General features: G+C 36.4%; 1 protein-coding gene across 1 annotated transcript in view; it reads left to right on the forward strand.

The window, feature by feature from the left end:
* The window catches only part of tonsl (tonsoku-like, DNA repair protein), a 31,409-nt gene that overhangs the window by 5,664 nt on the left and 2,245 nt on the right, over window positions 1–23,500 (forward strand). Inside the window, exons 9-27 of the mRNA XM_039681867.2 lie at window positions 3,174–3,326; window positions 3,469–3,594; window positions 5,157–5,355; window positions 6,612–6,667; window positions 6,755–6,844; window positions 6,972–7,044; window positions 7,117–7,280; window positions 7,656–7,779; window positions 10,858–11,087; window positions 12,403–12,868; window positions 13,774–13,961; window positions 14,468–14,568; window positions 14,654–14,810; window positions 16,078–16,156; window positions 16,264–16,571; window positions 20,788–20,959; window positions 21,069–21,244; window positions 21,759–21,832; window positions 21,992–22,125. Of these exons, the coding sequence (XP_039537801.2) occupies window positions 3,174–3,326; window positions 3,469–3,594; window positions 5,157–5,355; window positions 6,612–6,667; window positions 6,755–6,844; window positions 6,972–7,044; window positions 7,117–7,280; window positions 7,656–7,779; window positions 10,858–11,087; window positions 12,403–12,868; window positions 13,774–13,961; window positions 14,468–14,568; window positions 14,654–14,810; window positions 16,078–16,156; window positions 16,264–16,571; window positions 20,788–20,959; window positions 21,069–21,244; window positions 21,759–21,832; window positions 21,992–22,125 (3,070 nt within the window). The remainder of the gene's footprint in view (window positions 1–3,173; window positions 3,327–3,468; window positions 3,595–5,156; window positions 5,356–6,611; window positions 6,668–6,754; window positions 6,845–6,971; window positions 7,045–7,116; window positions 7,281–7,655; window positions 7,780–10,857; window positions 11,088–12,402; window positions 12,869–13,773; window positions 13,962–14,467; window positions 14,569–14,653; window positions 14,811–16,077; window positions 16,157–16,263; window positions 16,572–20,787; window positions 20,960–21,068; window positions 21,245–21,758; window positions 21,833–21,991; window positions 22,126–23,500) is intronic.

Below are 23,500 nucleotides of genomic sequence, written 5' to 3' on the forward strand. Positions count from 1 at the left end.
ACAATACACCCAAAAACAATTAAAGCGCCCCATTTATGCTATTTTATAGGTTCCAAATTTAGTTTCTAATGTCTCCTGCAAGATTTACATGCATCCAAGGTCAAAACATTGTACATTGCAGCATCACCGCTTTTCTCACATCGTCTGAAACGTTAAAGGATCCGGTGTTTCTAAACCCCACCTCTCCGAGAACTACTCTGCTCTGATTGGTCAGAATTCCCAATCTATTGTGATTGGTCTACCGCTTACAGCACGTGTTGAAAAGCTCTGGATCTTCCTCAGCACTTGTTGTTACGCAGCGATATGAACAGTAATGATGGTGTCGGTTTTACTGTATCAATTCCAGCGTGAGTCCTCATTCTTTAGAAGTGCATGTAAAGTCGACAACACAAACCAAACTCTTCCAGGCCTCAGCTACAACCATAGACATAATAAATACATAGACGCCCTATCTACGGCGCCGCCATATTGCGGAGGGCAACTTTCTCATACGTCTCATAACGAGAATTGAGAAAAATTCCTGTTTCGTGTGCTGCTGGGGTTGTACAACCCAGATAGCAAACTGACATTGAATCAACGTAGAAATATGACATCGAAACAACGTTGATCTGACATCGAATTAACGTTGAACCAACGTCAGACGCGTCATTCTTTCAAAACTAACGGAAAATCAACTTGAAATCAACGCGTTGTTTCAACGTTATGAAAGCAAACCAATTTTCGATTTTCATTTAGCTTTGAAGAATGCCGCGTCTGACGTTGGTTCAACGTTAATTCGATGAGCAAAATCAACGTTGTTTCAATGTCATGAGAGACGTCGTTTCCACGTTGATTCAATGTCAGTTTGCTGTCTGGGCAAATCAAATGCAACACAATTGAAAACTGGTCTCGGGGAATTATCTTTCACAAGCAAGACTGAACATTTGTTTCTGGTTGTATATGGTCATGATATAATTAGTAGGGGTGTAACGGTATACAAAAATCACGGTTCGGTACGTACCTCGGTTTTAAAGGGTTAGTTCACCCAAAAATGAAAATTCTGTCAGTATTTACTCACCCTCATGTTGTTCCAACCCCGTAAGACCTTCGTTCATCTTCGGAACACAAATTAAGATATTTAAGATATTAAGATCACTCCTGTATACTAATCCATAGGCTTCTTGAGGGAATGAAACTTGCTGGCCTCGAAAAGTCATTAAAGGACATCGTTAAAATAGTCCAAGTGACTACAGTGGCTCAATATTAAGTTTATCAAACGACGAGAACATTTTTGTGCACAAAAACAACAAAAATAACGAGTTTATTTCAACTATTCGTTTATTTCTCCCTCTGCCTCGAGTCAGGTTACAAGTTTAATAGCGTAAGCTTCTGTTATTGTACGTCACACGCATCACACACATGACCAGCGTCGGCCAATAGTGAGCCTACGTGTGACGTAGCTCTACGTAATCACACTACGTTAACTGACTACATGGAGAAGTAAGTGAAATAAAGTTGAAATAAAGTCGTTATTTTTGTTTGTTTTTGCGCACAAAAAGTATTCTCATCGTTTGATAAAGTTAAGATTGAGCCCCTGTAGTCACTTGGACTATTTTAACGATGTCTTTGATGACTTTTCGATGCCAGCAAGAGTCATTCCCTCAAGAAGCCTATGGACTAGTATACAGGAGTGATCTTAATATCTTAAATATCTTAATTTGTGTTTCGAAGATGAACGAAGGTCTTACGGGGTTGGAACAACATGAGGGTGAGTAAATACTGACAGAATTTTCATTTTTGGGTGAACTATCCCTTTAAAGTCACGGTTCGGTACGTTTTCGATACAGCAGAAAGAAAGGAATGCCAGAGAAATGTCCTATTTGCTAAAAGAAAAAATATTTTTAAATAAGTATGAGTTTTCCACCATCTTGAAACTTTCAGGTTTATAAATGGGAGTCATCTTTGAAAGATGAACAAATAATGTTTTGGTCATCACATTAAAAATAACATAAGTTCCGCTTTCGTTTCCGCTTGCCATTTGATGTTGCGCAGCATTGTGGTGGCCACGCCAGGATGAATTTTATCGACAAGAAATTTGGTCCAAGGAATCGTTCGGTTTGTATGCGTTTGTAAGCCTTGAACCAAAACGGTTCAATACGAATACATGTATCGTTACACCCCTAATAATTAGTAATAGTAACGTTCAGAGGAGAAAAGCAGCAAAATTTTAAAATACTACCGTTATTGTGTCACGAAATGTAGTTTTAATAGTTTTTCAGTTGACAATGTAGTTGTTTAAAGCTCAAATCTGTGGTTTTATAAAGATAGCGCCTATTTAAAATTTTGATCTGACATTTTCGGAGTTTTGAGATCCAGGCATTCACCGAGCGCTCATCGCTCTTCACCCCGCCTGGCACAGCCTTTCCTCGGCTAGTGCTTCTGACGTTTGCCGCTGGTTCTGATGTCTTAAACTTTATTTAATTTAATGTAAAAATTAAATGATATCTTCACAATTCTTTAAAAAAAATAAAAAGCCAGACAGCCTACATGAGAAGCCTGAGCTTTGTCAATTCCTTAAAAAAAGTTTTATAAGTCTAACTATCGAAATTTTAAATAACGAGAGAGTTTTTGTACACCACGTACAAACCACTGAAATCAGGTGATTAATGTAATTTTTTTGGGTATTTATCCAGAAAAAACGCAGCTCACCGTTTACTTGCATTTGATTACAGTGCCGTCTTGCCCTCCTCAAAATGGCGTATCACAGCAAATAGGGCGTCTATCTATTTATTATGTCTATGGCTACAACTATAGTGTTTGTGGGCGGTTCAGAGTAAATGTTGTTCGGGGGCAGCCAATGAAGACCATAGGCTGGCATTATGCAAATGTGTTCAGGAAGGGAGACTGGATTTACGCACGACTTGTTCAGGCGGTTTAGAATCGCTTTTTTATTTCGGGAGACAATTTCTCAATTTATCGTGCACTTCTTTGATCTTTGAACTTTGCCAACACTTTCACATTTCACATTTTTTACATTCACAAACAGCTGCAAGGGGCACTCTAATATAGCAGTTTATTTATAGTTGAAATGAAATGTTTGATCTGCTTTTACAGTAATTGAATATATCAATGCATTTTCAGTATATGATTATAACCTGTATTTAAAGTTTTTACTTCGTGTGTTTGTGTATTAGCTGGCATGTGCAGAGACTTTAGGGAAGCCTGATCGTGAGTTGGCCGTCATTTATGTGTCGCTGGCGGCCACATACACAGATTTGCGACTGCACCACAAGGCCGTGGAGCATTACAGACAAGAGTTGAAGCTGAGACAGGGCAACCCTAAAGAGGTAACATCCTCACAAACTGCTATTTAACTACCCGACACTTACAGTTTTCGTGAAAAATCTGTTGTACGTCATCCTGAGAGCTGAGTGACTTTACACAAACATCCTCCCTTTTCAATATTTATCTTGTTATTGTGTTTTTCAGGAGTGTGAGACATGGTTAAATATAACTGCTTGTCAGGAGGAGATCGGACAGCCAATGGAGAGCATTGATCAAAGTTTTAGTGCTGCTCTGAGCTGTGCTGAGAGATCAGGACTAAACAAAGTACAGGTTTGTTCAAAAAACTTTCACATACTGGTTTCATGAGTAGGAGAAACACTGTTTTCATGATTTCATGAAGAGGTGGACTTTCTGAAAATGTTTAGTTTGTCTGTGGTCCTGGCTAATTGCTATTAGCTAATAAAAAAAAATTGCACAACTGTTTCCAACATTGCTAACTATCAAATTAGCACATTCCACATTTCAGGATTCATTGATGAATAAAAAGTTAAATTAAAACAGCATTTAAAAAAATGGAAATCTTTTGTTACAATAGAAATATTTACAATCACTTTTGATAAATTTAGCATATACTTAATAATAAAAAATAACAATTTGACTTGTTATTCCATATAAAAAAATATTAAGGACCACAACTGTGTCCAACATCGATAATAAATTATTGTATTAGATTTCTGGAGGATCATGTGACACTGAAGTGCTGTAAATTCAGCTTTGTATCACAGAAATAAATTATAATTTATAGTATATTAAAATAGAAAACCATAAATTCTTATAATATTTTTCTATATTTCTTATCAAATACATGAAGGCTTGATGCTTTCAAAAACATAAAAAATAGTAATTTATGTTTGTTTACTTTACATTTGAATTTATTTTTGCTACTACTTTATAATAGGGTCTTATTAATTTATTATAGTTAATTTATTAACTAACACTAAGCAACACGTTTGCTACAGTATTTATCTTATAATCTTTGTTAACAATAATAAAAATACAACTGTTCATTGTTAGTTAATGTTAGCTCAGGTCTGTTAAACTGCGACAGATACAACTTTTGATTTTAATTACGTATTAGTAAATGTTTAAATGTAAGTAACTAAATAAATGCATTAGAAATAATTGTATTGTTAATAACTAATGAAACTTTATTGTAACATGTTAAGTGTTTTTTTAAGTACATTTATTTAAATATATAAATTAATTAATTACAATTCATTTAAAAATACCGATTAAAACATAAAACATTTATACTTTAACTCTTTGATTCTGTTCTGTAAACCTATTCAGATTATTTTTGTTCACAAATAAAGAAATAAATAAAAAAGTGTAACAAACACTGCTTTTGATTACTAAATTTGGTAATGTGAATGTAATTTTTAAAAAGCTTATTGATAGTATCTCCATGGTATGGTTGACTGTTGACTGAAAAAAAAAAAAACGCATTCTGGTTGAGTACGTCTGTGTGCACTGGGAATCACATTTTCTCAAATTAAAACCAGATAAAGCAAATTTTACCTATTATATACACTGGAATTTGGCATTGATATGAAATGGTGAGTTGGATATAGTCCACCAAAGTTTGAAATGTAGGATTAAAAGCTCTACGATGTACTTGTCCAGTGACTGCAGACAATTGCATTCATAAATCAGAGATGAACAGATTACACTGGACTGCTCAGTCAAAGTTGGAGGTTCGAACCCCAGAAGGGTCGGTTCACGAATTCTAACCATAGTGCCCTTGAGGAAAACTCCGCTACTGAACCTTTCATCAAATAGGAAATATCACTTTGGATAAGAGAGATGTAATTCCATCTGTGATGTGGTTCCAGAGGCGTGTTTTGAGAGCGTGGGTTCAGGCCCAGCGGCGCTCCGGTTCCTCGCAGTGTGACGACACAGAGGCCCGGCTGATGGAGCTGTGTGAGCGGGACGGCCTGAGACTGGAAGATAGTGAAGAGGAGGAGGATGAAGATGACGAGGTGGAGAATAGTGAACCACTGGAGGATAGTGACATTCAATACTCTGACTCCGGTAATACACACGTAACATACATAGGTTTATAGAATGCTAATGAGGTTTATTGCAATGCAGATTCGATACATAAAGTACTGTAGAGGTATCAATCTTAATTAAGTATTTTATATACTATTATGGCGCTTTTCCATTACCAGTACCGACTTGACTTGCCTCGCCTCGGCTCGCTTTTCGCTCTGTTTTCCATTGCAGACTGTACCACCACAAATAGTACCCGGTCGTCATAGCGACGCCTTTCGTTCCTCGCTGCCCTATCAATCTCTCGCAGGATCCTCTCTTTGGCAACCAAACAAAGGAAAGTCTGCACCTCCTCGTTTGACCACGGCGTATTCTTCCGAGTTGCCAAAATAATAGTAGTAAGTTTAGTAACTATCTCTGGCCAAACTATTTAAAAATGGCGGGATTATTCTGGATACTCCATCTGGCGCGTGAAATGATGGCGTGAATGGTGACGATTCTCGCTGACCAATCAGCAGTCGGCAATGTTTTCACGTTACATTTTGGTATCGCCTTAGCTCGCTCAGAACCTCGCCGGAGGTGATCCAAAGAAAAAGTGCAACTTTTACATCGTGGAAAACCAATCATAGGCGAGTCGACTCGAGCTGGTACTGTGTAATGGAAAAGCGCCAATATAGTATTTATTAATATTTTAAGTTAGCTTTGATTTTTATACGGTATTTTAATTTGACTCATTTTGGGTGTTTTTGTCATTTTCATTAGCTTTTTAATATTTCTATTTAGCTTTAATTAATTTATTTTAGTGATTTTAGTACTTGACATTTTATTGATTTTATTTTATTGACATTTTATTGCTTGTGGCCAAGGCAACATTTCTGATTTTTCAGTGATGTTTTTTTGAGTCAAATTTTTATATTTTATTTTACACAGTATTTCAGCTTTTCTTTTATTAGCAAAGTCAAGTTTTAACAACACTAAGTGCTACCATAGTACAGTGATTGCATCAGATGGTAATATTTTGACATGTTAACTTAATATGTATAAAGTTACTTGATTTTACAGGCAAGACCATTAAAGTACCATGGCATAAATATCATGATGCATGCCATATTATAAATCAAAGTACCATGGTACCACATTATTGGACCCAATATTTACTTTGTAATTCTTTCTATGTTTTATGTTCAATTAACAAAATGTGCAATGTGGGGTGTTTTTTTTTATTTTTAAATGATGCAAAATATAAATCAGGATGTTCATTTATATCTGAGTGAGTGAATAATCTGTTTGTGCAGATGATGATCTGGAGGGTTATGATAAGATGGTCACGGGCAGGAGGAAGACGCAGAAGGTGAGATCTGACAGACTGTGGTTTATGCTGTGCTTCATCCTCGTGTGTTTTATTGTTTGTTCATCTTGTTCTGTGTTGCTTGTGCAGTGGAACCGACGGAATGAGAAGGGCGAGACGGTTCTCCACAGGGCCTGTATAGAGGGAAACTTGAAGCAGGTTCAGTGTTTGATTGAGCAGGTGGGTTTGGCTTTTTTCAGTGTTGGTACTTCACGTTTTAAGAGTGAAATGGCTTTGACCCTTTTTGAGGAAGTATTAGATTGATACAACACGTATAAAATGGACCTTTCTCTGTTATGTTTGACAGGGTCATCCAGTTAACTTGAGGGATTACTGCGGGTGGACTCCTCTGCATGAAGCCTGTAACTACGGTCATCAAGGTACTGAATTCTGCAAGTTTACATTCATAGTAGTTATATAGCTCATCAAAGTGACGTAAATCTTTTTTTCAGAGATTGTAGCTTTGCTGCTGGAACGTGGAGCCAATATAAATGACCCTGGGGGTCGAGACTGTGATGGTGTCACACCCCTGCATGACACGCTGAACTGCGGACACTTCCATGTAGCCCGACTGCTGGTGGAGAAAGGGGCGTCAGTCACTGTTCGCAATGGCAAGGTCAGGAAAACAAGAATGGACCTTTCTGAATGTTGACTATTAACAAATAGATAATATTTGTTGTCAAATCTGCATATTAGAATGATTTCTGAAGTATCATGTGACACTGAAGACTGGAGTAATGATGCTGGAAATTCAGCTTTTGCCATCACAGGAAGAAATTGCATTTTAAAATGTATTAAAATTGTTTTAAATGTGTCATAATATTACTGTTTTTACTCTCAATTAAATGATCAATTTAATGCTTTCTGAGTATATATAAGGCTACTTACACTAGTATTTTCATCCTCCTTTCAGGAACAAAACCGATTGATTCATCATTTGTCCTTGTTGATTCTGTGTACATTTGTCTTATATGTACATATTTATTTATAGGGACTTACTCCTCTGGACACTCTCCGTCAGTGGTTTAAGACTTACAGCCGACAGCTGGACCAAGAGACAAAGCAGGATTGTTTGGAGACTGAGAAACTCATCAAGAGAGCTTTGTCAGGAGACGGTGAGGAAATCAAAGATACTCATGTATTTTTTTTTTTTTTTTTAAATGGCTAACCAATGATTTATAACTGATTCTATGCATAATGTGATTTAAAGGGGTCATGGCATGAGAAATCATATTTGCCTTGATCTTTGTACCATTAAAACATCTTACAGGATTCATAGCTCAAAATGTCTTAGCCCTAAAACAAAGCATTTGTTTAATCGGCCTGTTTTGATATTGCGGGATCTGTGATGTCACATTTTTAAACACATGTGACTTCCTCCAGAAGACCTCAACTTATAGTTATACATCACCGCACCATAGGCCCCACTCACTGGCATTCAGTCGCTTAACGGCTGACATTTGCCTACTCTGGATGTGTGTGTTGAGTTGAAAACATATATATATATATTAGGGGTGTAACGATACCCTCATGTCACGATTCGATACATATCACGATACGATATTATTGCGATACTCCAAGACATATGGTAAAAGGTAAAAAATGTACTGTTGATTAAAATACTAAATTCGATATTGCATTGTGGGTTTTAATGATACAATATTCATGATTCTGAAGCTAAAAATCTGTCACTGACTAGATATATTTAAAATAATGTTGGCCACTTTTTACACTTTTTACATATTTGGCATTATCAGGACCCATTGCACAAATAGATAGATAGATAGATAATCTTTATTCAGGACACACAAGATGGTCCATAGCCCTATACATATACCATAATATTACAAAGTGCATTAAAAAGAAAAAGAAGAAAGAGAGAGAGAGAGAAAAAAAGGAAGAGAAAAGAACAGAGTTCTATAAGATGACTACATAGTCAGTATTCTGCAATACATACAAAAAAGTGTTCAAATGTTAACATACAAACTAAAACGCCAATGATTCCACAAACCAGAAGTGAACCTAACAGCACTCAATGCCGGATTCACTAGTGTTTTGATGATGCTGTTATGTGACTCTGCTAGTCTACACATACATTTGTACATGAGATTCCTGAGTACAGCAGGACATGTGGATACGTTAACACTTACACACATTTGACTCGCACTGCCCCCTCGTGGCAATTTAAGCAGCAACCGCAACCCATCATTATATGCCACCTTGAGTTTCTGCAGACTACTTTTTTTATAACGCCGCCACAAGTGAGCAGTGTACATCGGAGTACAAAAAGCTTTAAAAAGTCTAATCTTTACAGAAAGTGAGCACATATTAAATTTGCGATTCAACATATTAGCTTGTGCATATATCATACAGTACTGTCTATGAATGTCCCTATCATCAGACAGGTCATCAGTGATATAATGTCCCAAGTATTTGACCTCATCACACACTTTCAGTAAAGTACCAGACAGATAAAATGCAGGAAATGAGAGTTTACTATCCTCCCTGCTTCTAACAATCATTATATTACTCTTCTTAGAGTTGTAAGTAATGTCAAAGTCCAAACCATATTGGGAACAGACCCTTAGTAGTTGTTGGAGACCAGCACTATACGGACAAAAAATGACCAAGTCATCCGCATACATTAGGTGGTTAATAACAGTGTCCCCAACCCTACAGCCTGTCCCACAGCTGTTTAACAGATTTGATAGATCATCCATAGATATTAAAGAGAAAGGGAGATAGAATGCTTCCCTGCCTAACTCCATTACCTATATTAAATGAGGCAGACACAGCATTACCCCACTTCACAAAAAAAGACTGATGGGCATACCAGAAGGCCAAGATTCTCACTAGATATTTAGGGGCCCCTCTGTTGTACAATTTGTAGAATAGCTTCTCATGGTTTACACTATCAAAGGCTTTGGAGGCATCAATAAAACACAGAAAAATAGTTGAATTATGCCTATTATACAAATCTAAAATCTCCTTCAGGGCAAAAATACACATGTCAGTGCCATGCTTGGGTTTGAAGCCAAACTGATTGTCAGATGTCAAAACAAAATGTTCCAACCTATTCAATATAATTCTCTCCAGGACTTTGGATAAAATACTGGCTAGGGCTATGGGCCTGTAATTGTCTATGCTATTAATCTTACCCACTTTATCTTTAATGATAGGCACTAATATAACCGATAAAACAGAATCAGGTAAAATACCATGGACTAGCAGCCCAGTAAAACAAATAGCAATTAGGGGACAGAGTTTCCTACTTGCAAATTTCAAATGCTCCGCAGATATCTCATCCTTACCGCATGCCTTATTATCCTTTAGCATCACAATTGCATCAAAGATTTCTTGAGGTAAGACAGTTACATCTTCATTGCTATCAATGTCACCCATCGTAAACAGCTTACTTTTAACACAGTTAAACAGCTGATAGTAATGTTTCCGCCATAGCTGAATAATTTCATCAGGGCCATTGACACCATTAATGTTCGTTGGTAATGATGTTTTGCAATTATTCATTCTCTTAATTTCCTTCCAGAAATCAATAGGACTATTATATTGCAACTTCCTTGCCAAAGAATCCGACCTCATTATATTTTCCTTCCTCTTAATGTATTTAGATTTGTATTTAGACAAATATTCCCCCATTGCATTATAATACATTATATTCAAAGTTATATAAACTAGTTTAATGTAGTAATGACACTAAAACTCTGAAAACTTGAATTTTTTCTCACATAGTAATTTTTATTTTGGGGGGACTATCCACAAGACATATCGTCACTATCCACGATAAGTATTGTTGCATTTTTGTATTGCGATATATTGTGGCACGATATATTGTTACACCCCTAATATATATATATATATATTTACACTAACGATTATCTTTGCCACTTATCCCACGCAATTTGACCCGTATTTGAGCAGAAAACTGTTGATTTCTCCGTCGCTTATATCGGTGAAGTATTTGTACTTCGTTACTTCATGACCTGTTTAATAATAACATTACGCATACGCAAAATCACTGAAATTAAATATACTCTTATTTAAAAGTCATTACAGTACTTGATTTATTGACTTAAACTAGATTGACGGAAAGTTTAAGAACACTTGATTTATGGAAGATGAATTGGAAGTGTTAAATCTCAGTACTTAAAAATCCTTTTCTTATTCTGCCGAAGTCTCAGTTATATCGACGGCTTCACGACAACAGAAGGAGCTTCGGGACAGTCAGCTGTTTGATGCTGAGTATTCAGAAGCACTGCTGAAGGAGTCCCCGCCGTCACCCCAGCACATCATTCAACGTCCCGCTCCCACTGTCCCTACTCCAAAAGACTCGGCTCCCAGACGCAGGGGCACCTCCGCTTCAGCCCGCCGGCCACGAGGGATGGAAGTAGATGTTCTGTATGGGGTAAAGTGGCTTTTCTGAACAGTTTTTCCTAAGGCTGCACAATATATCGAAATCAAATTGATATTATGATATGACTTGGGCGCTGGCTGCTATTTAAATCAACATATGCACTATTGATTTTAATGAAGCAAGCCTTTAACACTTTAACACAGTTCATTCATCTCAAAATGGCTCTGCTTATTTACTGTAAATTGTGCGAACACAAAGGCCGTGACACAACAAGCCGACGTCAAAGAACTAGCGGTGAAAATATCTCAAAGACTACTGCTGACTGTCAACTAGCATGTGTGTTTTGCGCCTGCGTTCAAGGAAATAACTAGTTGGTATCAATAGTATATATTCGTTATTCAAAAGGAGAAACCAAAACAAGGACTGCAGATATACAAACCGTAAACCATTACCATTGTCAATATCAATCATTCCGATCACTTTCTTAATTTTAGGCGGTTCATGTTGTTATTAAAATATTTGCATGTTGGAATGCTCAGTAAGATGTAAAAGATGTAAAAATATCCTGCCACCTATCAAAATAAAAGATTGATGGGTTACCGTTTGAAAATGAAAAACTTAAGACCTAAATATTGCTATTGAAGTAAGTGAAATAGTGTTATTACAATGTTTTTATTATTGTTAGATAAAAAAAAATGATAATCACAATAATACATTTATAGTCTATTATATTAGTTAAAAAAAAACAGTGGAAATTTGGCTTATGAAAAAAAAGATATTTTTTAAAACACATTTTTTCATCTCTAGAAAAAACATTGGTGTAGGGTTTACTTTGAAAACTATTTTCACAAATAACAAGTAAATTTCAAAAATAGTTACAAAGAAATGGCAAGCGACATTTTATTTATTTCAAACTCCAAAATACATTTTTATTGCAGCGGAACTAAATGCTAAATTAAACAATTTTTCCGTTTTGAGATCCTAATTTCTAGGGATTTGCCCAAAGCCGAATACTATGTTCGGAAAGGAAATGACTCTACGGAGCCCCTAAAGGGACATGATGATGGGGGAAAAAATATATTTTAAATTTTTTACATTCTCTCTCAGTTATATATAATAGTTGTGTAATTATATTGTATATAATTTGCAGGAATCAGGGAGCCACTATCAATATGCGGGGTATTGAAATCGCTTTTGAATTTACTTTAACTTTCCTATTCGCAATCATGCATACTCTTTATAGAGAGGGGTGGTACTGACCACACATTTTACAAGATAAGATATTTGTCAATGATGCTCAGGATCTGGATGAATGACATCGACCTGTTCTTCAACTCATGTTTTTTTTTTTTTGGTGTTGCTTTAGAACAAAAGCAGTTCTTCGAGTGATTCTGACTCTGATTGCTCGTTCAGTCCTCTTCGTCCTGTTCGGTCAAGACCGCGCTCCCCAGCGACTCAATCCTCGCAGGAATTCCCTCCCAGTCAGGATCTTCCCTCCGTGTACGCCGTCAGAGAGACCGCGTTGCCCCCGCAGTCAGACTCGGGCAGACTGGAGTACCAGAAGGCCATGCAGAACCTGGGCAGTGCCAAATCCCGCCTCCTCACTCAGAGCCTATCAGAGCCGGCCTTTACCAGCACGCCAGCGGTGTCGGCCAATAGCAGATCGGCTTTGGTCCCAGAGGAGCAGTATGTGGCAGATGATTGGCTGGAGGATGACCTGAGTGATGTGCAGCCTAAGAAGAAGCGGAGAGTTTCTGAGCGTAACGTCCCACGGGAAACAACTTTCAGAAATCAGAATCATTTCTCAGTCTCTGCTGATGCGTCTCCTAGAGGTGTGTGACATACCGGCGCAATCATATGATTAGTTTCATGAGGATTACAATGTACACACAATAATGTATTCAGAATATTAGATTTTAGAGATTAGATTAGACTTTTTATTGATTTAATTGGGGCTTCACTTTTAGTTCTTCTATTTTTGCATCCATTATATATACAATGTGAATTAGTTAAATCCTGCATTTAATGTCCAACAACTGATTTTAATTTATTTTTTTTTGCACTCCCTTACATTTATTTAATGGCTTAAGTAATGCAAAAGTAACTACAACAGTAGTTTCCTAAAAATGAGTGATAACACAAAAATGTAACTTTGCAAGAAACGCTTTTAAAAATAATTCTCATACATAACCCCCATCACTGAAATTTACACATAAGTGGCTTCTGAAATACTTGACTCTGATCGGTCAGTTGCTGTTGTCTGCACTCAAATATTTTTGACTTGTGTATATATATATATATATATATATATATATAAATATTAATGACACTAAACTGTTTTTTTTTTTGGGGGGGGGGGGGGGGGGGGTTGCCTTTTGTCAAATATCTCACTATTTAGCAGTTTCTTATCACATTTTCAGATCAATATTTTTGAAGTCCTGATCAACATATAGACATTTATTCTGTCATAATGGGCAGCTTAATATTATATAATATATTTGTATGTTTTTAATAAATTAATGTTAATATAATATATTAATATAAAAATATACAGATATTAACAATGCTTTAAAATATATTTGATTGCCTTTTGTTAATTAGTTTTTATGTCTCTCACTCTTCTGCAGTTTATTTCTTTTCATCACACTTGTATTGATTCATTTTGGGGTCCTGATCACCATGTTGGCAATTATTTTGTGATAAAGGTCAGCTGACTGTTGGATTTTCCTCATTGCAGTTCAGAGTTCCTCCAGTAGGGGTCTGTCTCTGAAGAAGGGCACTAATAAGACTCGGCAGGTGAAGATGAATCAACTGCCCGGGATGGTAATGTTGGGCAGGAGAGAGGTCAGCAGGTCACATAGTCCCATCATGAACGAGGAATCTGACCCCAATCATGACCCTGCACCTCCGACCCATCAGTCAATGGTAATAGACCTCATTGTATCATTGACTGTTTGGAATGCAACACAATCTGTACACTAGTGTTTCTGCTCTCGAGGATTTTTTGAAGGCATTTGTATTCAGTCTCGGTCTTAAACTAGATGAATTTAAAGTGGTCTGGTCTTGGTCTTGACTTGGTTTTAAGGTGGTCTGGTCTTGGTCTTGACTTGGTTTTATGTTATAGTGCTTGCTATTTTTCCTTAAATATATGTGAAATGGTATGCAGTTGCAGTATAAAAGTTAATTACCTCATTACTTTGCTTGTTTAATTTAACAAGTGGCATTCAGTTATCATTTTGGAAATAAATGCTGTTGTTCTGCATTTATATCTAACAATTACTAAATGAATATGTTAAAAAAGAGGTTAGAAATCCAATACTTATATTTCTACATAATACTACTCATTGTTTTTGTCACTTAAAGACTGATATGATTAATACATGCATTATTAATTGGCTGAACAATGATTATTATCTTTTTTTTTTTTTTAGTCTTCAGTATCATTCCAGAACCGAACAGCCCATGTGCCTGCACCAATCAGGATGAGGGTCAGAGTTCAGGACAATGTCTTCCTGATTCCAGTTCCTCACAGGTCTGATGCTAGTTTTGTATGCATCAGATGAGTGGTGGTGTGTTCTGAGTGTATGTTATTGTAGATGTTGTGTTTGTGTTTGCAGTGAGGCAGACTGCTGTACGGTGGCGTGGTTGTGTGAGCAGGCCTCTCAGCGCTACTATCAGATGTGTGGATTACTGCCACGTCTGTCCCTGCAGAAAGAGGGCGCTCTGCTCTTACCCACAGATCCACTGCTGGCTGTGCTGCACACCAATGAAGAGGTCAGAGGTCGTGTGAAAACTTCTGTGGACTGTTTTCTGTTGTTTATGGGTTATTGTCTTTTAAGAACATCATTTTTGGGGGGAGGGAGGGGGGATTGTAGCAAACGAAATCATACGGTCACAGTTTAAAAGAATTGGCAGGAAAATAAATGTATAATTAAATAATAATAAACAATAATTAAGAATATGGTACAGTAATACAATATAATATAATGTAATAGACCGATAATAAAGCACTAAACTATTTTATTGTCAGTAAAATAATAATTTAAATATTTAAATAAAATAAATATTTTATGACTGAAATATGGAAGCCTGTTTCCCGCCAGGTTACAAAAAATAAAAAAGGTAATTGCGACTTTTTATCTTGCTATTCTGACTTTTTTTCTTCAAGTTACATTTTTTAGTTTATATTGAGCAATTCAGACTGCATGATTCACAATTGTGAATTTATAACTCACAATTATGAGAAAGTCAAAATTGTGATACAATTATGAGAAAAAAAGTCAAAATTGTGATGTATAAAGTCGCAATTCTGACTGACTTTTTTCCTCAGAATTTATTAGATATAAACTCACAATTGTGAGATATAATGTCCGAATTGTGAGACATAAACCTGCAATTCTGAGAAAAAAAAAAATCAGAATTTTGAGATAAAAAGTTTTCCATGGCGGAAAACAAGCTTACCAAAATCGTGATTTATATAATCTAGTAATTAAAATACTTTACTTCATGGTACTTAATCTCATTTGTTTTTCTTGATTGAAAAGTTCATGGACGCAAAACCAAAAGAGAATATTATTCATAACATATGATTTAGTCTGGTAGTGAAGTTTCACCATCATATTAAAAACACAAGACTCAAAAGAAGAAAGTCTCAGTAATGCATTATAGACCATTTCACAAGATGTAAACAACACTGGTCCAGAAGCACTTCCTGTTTCAGTTTTTTAACGCTGCATAATACAACCAACAGAACATATAAAACTGAATTAAAGGGTTAAACAAACATCTTTAAGATGTTTTCTTTACATGTGAAATAAAGAAAACAGTTACAAACTGAAACAGGAAGTGTTTCTGGACCAGTGTTGTTTACATCTTGCTAAATGGTCTATAAATATTACTGGATGTGTTTGAAGTGTGAAAGGGCCTGGCTGCTGTCTTTTTCTTTTCTTTCTATTTTTTTTTATTATTGATCTATGGTATTAACAATTTTGCCCAGGCAGATTTTCACTGCAAGCCTTTCTTTATTTCATCTTTGGGTCAGGTTCTTGCTGAGGTGTGTTCATGGGATCTTCCTCCTCTCCCCGAGCGCTACAGGAAAGCCTGTCAGAGTCTGGGAGTGGGTGAGTGACTCTTTGTGTTCCTAAACTTCTTCTCAGCCTCAAAGAAGTCAGGGATCTTTCTTACAAAACACGCTCGTCTGATATTTTTCATGTCATGTGTGTTTCAGAGGAGAACCGGCGTGTGTCCCGGCTGTGTGAGGTGCAGGACAGCAGCTCCTGTGTGAACGTCTGTGGACTCAGTTTGCCTCCAGCGTCTCTGACTCCTCTCCTGCGAGCGCTGAAGCTGCAGGCCAGCCTCACGGAGCTGCGCATCACTGCCAACCGTCTGAACGACGACCTCCTTCCAGAACTGATGTCTGCTGCTGCCACTATGCCCAGACTCAGGATTTTAGACATATCGGCCAATCAGATCACAGGCGATGGTCTCAAGAAAGCATCGGACACATTGGAAACGAAGAGTCTAACTGCTTTCCCTGTAAGTATACTTTCATTTATTCAGTAATATAAGATCTGTTATTCAGCTGAATTCACACTGCCAGTGGTTTTGTGAGGTCGATAGTGGGCGGTACCACTACTGGTTTCCTTATGTTTATGAATCACATTCATTTATTCCATGTTGCAGATACTGAGCCAATTTTAATACATTTCTCACTTCTTAACGTCTTACACAAACTTTTAGGCTACAAAAGCCATGATTTTTTTTTTTTTAATTGGTATTTAGATATATTTGCAGCCCAAAACGGTTTGGTTAAAACATTCTCCAAAAGAAGAAAGTCATGCAGGTTTGAAACGACATGAGGGGATGAGTAAATGTAAAAAAAAAAGATTTTTCATTTTCAGGCAAACTATCTCCAAAATTACTTTTTTTTTAATTAAATGATACTCAAGAAACTCAAACTACCAGTAGTTTTTGGTAAATGTCTAAATGAGTAAGATTCATTTGATTAATTCAAACGGCTGATGCATTCGGGAATTAAGTAAACGGCTCTTTATGAATGGGCCATTGAATCATTGGTTCACCTGACTGATTTCAGATTTATTCATAATTGAGCAAAAATGGACAAAATCGTGTCTAAAATTGACCAATATTAACAACTTATTTATTGAACGTCTGATATTGCTTATGATATAAATCATATGATAACTCAATTTTGCCCTTATATCTTGAATTTTCATTATATAGACTACATCATACAATGAGTTATTGCCCTGATTCATGTTTGCCACCAATCAAGTGTATGAAATATAAGAGGACCAATGTAAATTGACAGCCTTAATAAATAAATAAATAAATATATAAATATCCTTTACTTAATTATGCGATTAATTGCATCCAAAAATAAAAGTTTGTGTTTGCATAATATATGTGGGTGCACTATGCATATATATATATATATATATATATATATATACATATATATATATATATATACATACACATGCATGTATATTTAATGAAAAAATGATATATACAATATTTATATATAATATAAATTATATAAAAATCTATATACATTAAAATATTTCTTAAATATATACAAGCATGTGTGTGTATTTATATATATATATATATATATATATATATATATATATATATATATATATATAATAATTATACTCGGTGCACCCATATATTTTAATTAATATATTTTTATTTATCGATTAATCGTTTGACTGCCATAATATATATATATATATATATATGTGTGTGTGTGTGTATGTGTATATGTATGTGTATGTGTATATATATATATATTTATATATATATTCACCTTTCACTGATGAACTGCACTTTGACATCCAACAAAGTGCTTCATATATAATGTGACGAGTGTTAGTGTTTTCACACACACACTATATGATGGTGCATGGACGTGTTGGAGGGGATGAGTAAGTGACATCTGGGGTGAGTTTCCCAAAAGCATCATTGGCTAACTATAAACGCAATTTCCATTGAACTCTATTAGTAACGACAGAACTCGCGACCATATTTGACTTTGGGACCCCTGGTTAGTCACCGGTTCTGCCACTCAGAGAGAACAAAATGTTTATGCAATTTTTAAAAAGCTTTTATAAAAAATAGTTTTTCTATGTGGTCTTACTATATTAAACAAATCAAAATGTCATTAAAATGTATTTATTCATATACAACAGTTCCTGAGCATATATCCATATGTCATGATGCAGTTTTGCTCCTGGGAAACCTTGAATATCAGGGTTGAGCTCATCATGGAGCTAGCTCAATTCCCAGGGAAATGCCTAAATTTCAAAAGTGTCATTTGCAGGGATGGTAAAATAATGAAATCATGGGAATTAAAATTTTGTTGTTAAATTGTATAGTCAGTTGAGGGAAGGTGTTTCTATGGCCAAAATATTAATTGTGTGATCTTTATACAATTTAAAAGATCTTAGGTCAAGTCACCTTTATTCATCTAAAGCTTTATACGATTTATTTCAAGGCAGCTTCACATCAATGATGCAAACTTCATCAAATATAATAAGAGTTCAAATTCTGCTGTAAAGCTTGTCTACAAAGTCAACAGTGTCATTCAGTTCATTAACTGTTCAGTGACAATTATGAAATGAGTTCAATTCAGTTATAAAGCTGCTCTACGGAACGGAAGACAATTATTTCATTATTCACGTTGAAGAAAAAAATAATCGTCCGGTATGAAAACTTATCCAGTCATATCAAACCACTTTTTATCAGACAATCATTGAACAGGAAGAGTCTTTTTTGGTTTTGTGGGTTTGTGAGGGAAGTGTTTATGGTGAAGTCTAAAAGAACAGAGGTGTGAAATTCACACTTCATGAATTTTACACTGACAGAATATAGAGAACTTGTTGCTCATTTCCTTATTTCAAGAGTTCTGTGGTGGCGCCATTGTACAATGATGGTATCAGATGGTTGTAAAATTGATATAACACTTTATTTCAATCCACTTTAGACATTCTACTAACAGTAAGTAACTTTGCAACTACATGTCAACTAGCAGTCAGAGTATTTGTAAAATATCTGCTTAAAGGAGTAGCTCACTTTAAAAAAAAACTTGCTGATAATTCCCCCCCCCCCCCCCCATGTCATCCAAGATGTCCATGTCTTTCTTTCTTCAGTCGAAAAGAAATTAAGGTTTTTGATGAAAACATTCCAGCATTTTTCTCCATATAATGGACTTCAATGGGAACCAAACGGTTCAAGGTCCAAATGAGAGTTTCAGTGCAGCTTCAAAGGGCTTTAAACGACACCAGTCGATGAATAAGGGTCTTATCTAGCGAATCGATCGCTCATTCAAAAAATAAATAAAACTGTTTAGGTTTTATAATCACAAATGGTCGCCTTGCTCTGTTCTGTGATGCGCGTTCGTGACTCTCCTGTTCAAACTCGTTCATCAAAACGAACAAATCTTTTTTCAAGTCATTTAGTTCATTCAACAAACGAAATGACTCGAAAAAAATATTGTAGTGGGATGTCTGTCCAAATAAAGTGTATCCATTGGGGTATTGATACATGCATTAAAGGTGCCATCTGTAAAAATTGAGGTTAAAATATCCCAAAAATGAGCTACACGCATCAAAAGATTGAGAAGAAATAAGGTTGATGATGTCATTAAAAAACTGACAAGTAATAGTGCTGCCGAGATATTAACCTGAATTAGCATGCTAAATTACTAGCCAGGCCCGGCAGGTGTCGTAATACCAGTTTCGACCATGGGAGGCGGTATGCGGGCGGGCAACGTTACCACCAGCCAAACTACAGTACACGAGTGAGTCGCCAGCTTGTGTGTGTACTTGAACCTGATGTCAGTCGTGTGGAAAATACAGCCCACTACTACATTTCAGTTCAGGGAAGAGTTAAAAAAAATGATTGGTCGATATTATGCATGAGGAATACATTTTGGTAAGTTGTAGCATACTGTATCTTTCAACAGTGTTCGTGTTCTTTTACCATTAGCTAGTAGAGATGATCGGTTCACGTGCGCTAGGGATCTGTCGTGTAAAGCGCCAATACTGTATTTATTGTTTGAATTGCGTAATAAAATGAACAGAATCTGAGAGCTGACATCGGTCTCCGTGTCCTTTTCTGTGCATGACAGAATTGATGTGTGGCGTGAGAGTGTGTGAAAAGTGTTGTGAGAGTTGGCAGCTCTGAAAGGCGCTAGCTTGGTCCACATCAGGGAATGCTGTCTGTCAAATTAATTAAAACTAATGATAAAAATGTAATATAAACAAATCGAATATTATAAAACTAGAAATAATAGCCTGGGCTTTAATTTTCCCATATTGTCGAAATGCACCGGCTTGTCTATGAGATGGCCCTTATAATTTAGTATTGAGATGTTGTTCATTTAGTCTCTAATCTGTAAAAATCTTCAAATGCTCCACGTGAAACTGCGGTCTTCCAACCTTTTACTATCGCGTCAATTGATTTGATTAATATGCGCGAGGGAGACAGAGCAACACAGCGCTCGCCCATGTTGTTTGAAGACATGAGAGAGCGCGTGGCCGTGGAGGTATTTCTGGAGGTATACTGCCCCCATCTGGTATGGAATATGTTGTATGATTTGATTTTAAATCCCAGAGGGCACCTTTAATACATAGTTTTTGTTTTGTTTTTCAGAATTTTGTTTTTATTTATTTATTTTTATATTCATTTTCACTCTCTTATTCTTTTCCCATGTTTGTTTCTGTAGTGTCTAGAGGAGTTGAATTTAAGCATGAATCCTCTGGGTGACGGCTGGACACAAGCACTAGCAAGTCTTCTGTCCGCTTGTCCCCTTCTCTCCACTCTTTCCCTGCAAGCCTGTGGCCTCTCTGCACGTTTCCTCCAGCAACACCGTCTCCTATTAGCCAATGCCATGGCCAGTAAGTGCACTGTCAGAAACATCTGATCTGAAGTGGTTGGACCTCTGTTTGACAACCAAATGAAAGCATGGTTAATGTTGTTTCTGTAATGCTGTATTGTGCTCTCCAGGCACCGGGAATATGCGGTCAGTGTGCCTCTCCCATAATGCACTGGGCTCCACTGGTTTTGAGCTTGTGTTGAAGACTTTACCGATGCAGTTTCTTACACACCTTCAGCTTTCTGCGGTTTGTAGAGGTCCATCCGACCAGCCTGCCATGGAGATCTTTACTAAACTCCTTACACAGGTACACAATTTAAAGAAATCTACAAATAATCATTATATTAATCCATTTTAGACCTACCATTAATACAGTTGGAACTGAGGGACAAGATGGACGTTAAGGGGATAATTAAACCAAAAATGAAAAAGATATTTTGAAGAAACAGCAAATAGTTGATGGGCTTAGTATTTTTTACAAATACTATGGAAGTCAATGGGGTCCATCCACTGTTAGGTTACCTATATTCTTCAAAATATCTTCTTTTGTGTTCAACAGAAGAAATAAATTCATATACTGTAGGTTTGGAAACTATATGGATTCATATAGAGTTTACATTTTTGGGTGAACTAACCCTTTAAATAACTGCATGTGCATCAAACCTCCACATTTTGCTACACACATGCATAGTAGCGTCCGGCGGGAAAAAAATATATAGAAAAAAAGTCTGTTTTATATGAGTATTTCACTTCACTATCTTCCTGTAACATTGTATAGCTATGTAAATAATATTGACTAAATGTTTGTGTTTGTCTTTCAGGGTGACTGTCCACTCACACACTTAAATCTGGCTGGAAATGGCCTTACGGACCACAGCGTCCTTTTGATTGCTAGGTGAATATTTCAACTCTTCTATTTCTATATCGAAATGTCAGTGCATCATTTATATCCTTATTTCAGTTTTCAGCCCCTTTACAACAATAATAATGATTATTATTGTGAATCTTACATATTTATAATATAGTATCAATAATGATCTTTGGTTGTTTTTAGGTGTCTTCCTGTTTGTCCTTCCCTGGTGTCTTTAGACCTGTCTGCCAACCCTTCAGTGACCTCAGCCGGTCTTCAAAGCCTCCTCAACGCTTTAATGGAGGCCCAGCGACCTTTGATGCATCTCAACCTTCAAGGTATTTTCTTTTCCCCTGGTGCTTTTTAGGGATATTCAGGTTTGATTGCCATTATTTTGCTGCTCGGAGCCATATTGTAGCAAAGTTTGTTCACAAAGGAAGGTGGAGCCAGGAACATTGAACATAACACTTTAATTAGAAATATAGCTGCAAGCAGCAATTAATGGGGTTCAAGCACTTTGAAGGAGTAGTTCACTTTTTTGCTGATAATTTACTCACCCCAATGTCATCCAAGATGTCCATGTCATTTTTTCTTCAGTCGAAAAGAAATTAAGGTTTTTGATGAAAACATTGCAAGATTTTCTCCATATAATGGACTTCAATGGGAACCAAACGGTTCAAGGTCCAAATGAGAGTTTCAGTGCAGCTTCAAAGGGCTTTAAACGACACCAGACGATGAATAAGGGTCTTATCTAGGACCCTTCGAGTCATGACTCGAAAAAACATTTGTTCAATTTGATAAACGAGTTTGAACAGGAGAGTCACGAACGTGCATCACAGAACAGAGCAAGGCGAGCATTTGTGCTTCTAAAACTTTATTTATTTATTAAATGAGCAATCGTTTCGCTAGACAAGACCCTTATTCATCGTCTGGTGTTGTTAAAAGCCCTTTGAAGCTGCACTGAAACTCTCATTTGGATCTTGAACCGTTTGGTTCCCATTGAAGTCCATTATATGGAAAAAATCCTGGAATGTTTTCATCAAAAACCTTCATTTCTTTTCGACTGAAGAAAGAAAGACATGGACATCTTGGATGACACGGGGGTGAGTAAATTGTCGGCAAAAGTTTTTTTAAAAGTGAACTACTCCTTTAAGGCCTTTAAGCATACGTGTATAAAGGTATTACGTTTTATTTAGCAAGCATGTAATCACTTTAATCATAAATGGAAAAGGCCATTTATAGCCAATATAGGCAGTTTACTTGTTTCTCTGTAACAGTTGCCCGATCTTCATAAACGTTTCCATGCTTATTTAGAACCATGTGACACATATGCACACCAAATTTCATGAAGTTCTATGCAAATCAGGCAGAAAGAAGGCCATTTTCAGTAATTTCATGTGTTTTGCCATAGAAATACAGCTTTTTAACAGTTAAAGCCCCACCTATGGGCCGATCTCCATTAAAGTTTGCATGCTGCTTTTTATGCTTTTGTTTAGGAATGATAGGCTTTTGGTTAGACTTGGCTATGCCTATTTTCTAAATGGCCCTGCTATAGCTATCTTTGGAATTCGGAAATTTCCTCCAAGGTAGTCTTGGTCCCTTGAACAGAGACACAACATACCAATTTTCAAGTCAATCATACTTAGAGTTGCGTAGTTATAGCCATTACGGTTTTTCCATGTTATAGCACAACCAGTCCCTTTTCGTGCGACC

The sequence above is a fragment of the Pimephales promelas genome, chromosome 15 (genome assembly GCF_988280905.1).
Source record: "Pimephales promelas chromosome 15, fPimPro1.hap1.1, whole genome shotgun sequence".
Lineage (NCBI taxonomy): Eukaryota > Metazoa > Chordata > Actinopteri > Cypriniformes > Leuciscidae > Pimephales > Pimephales promelas.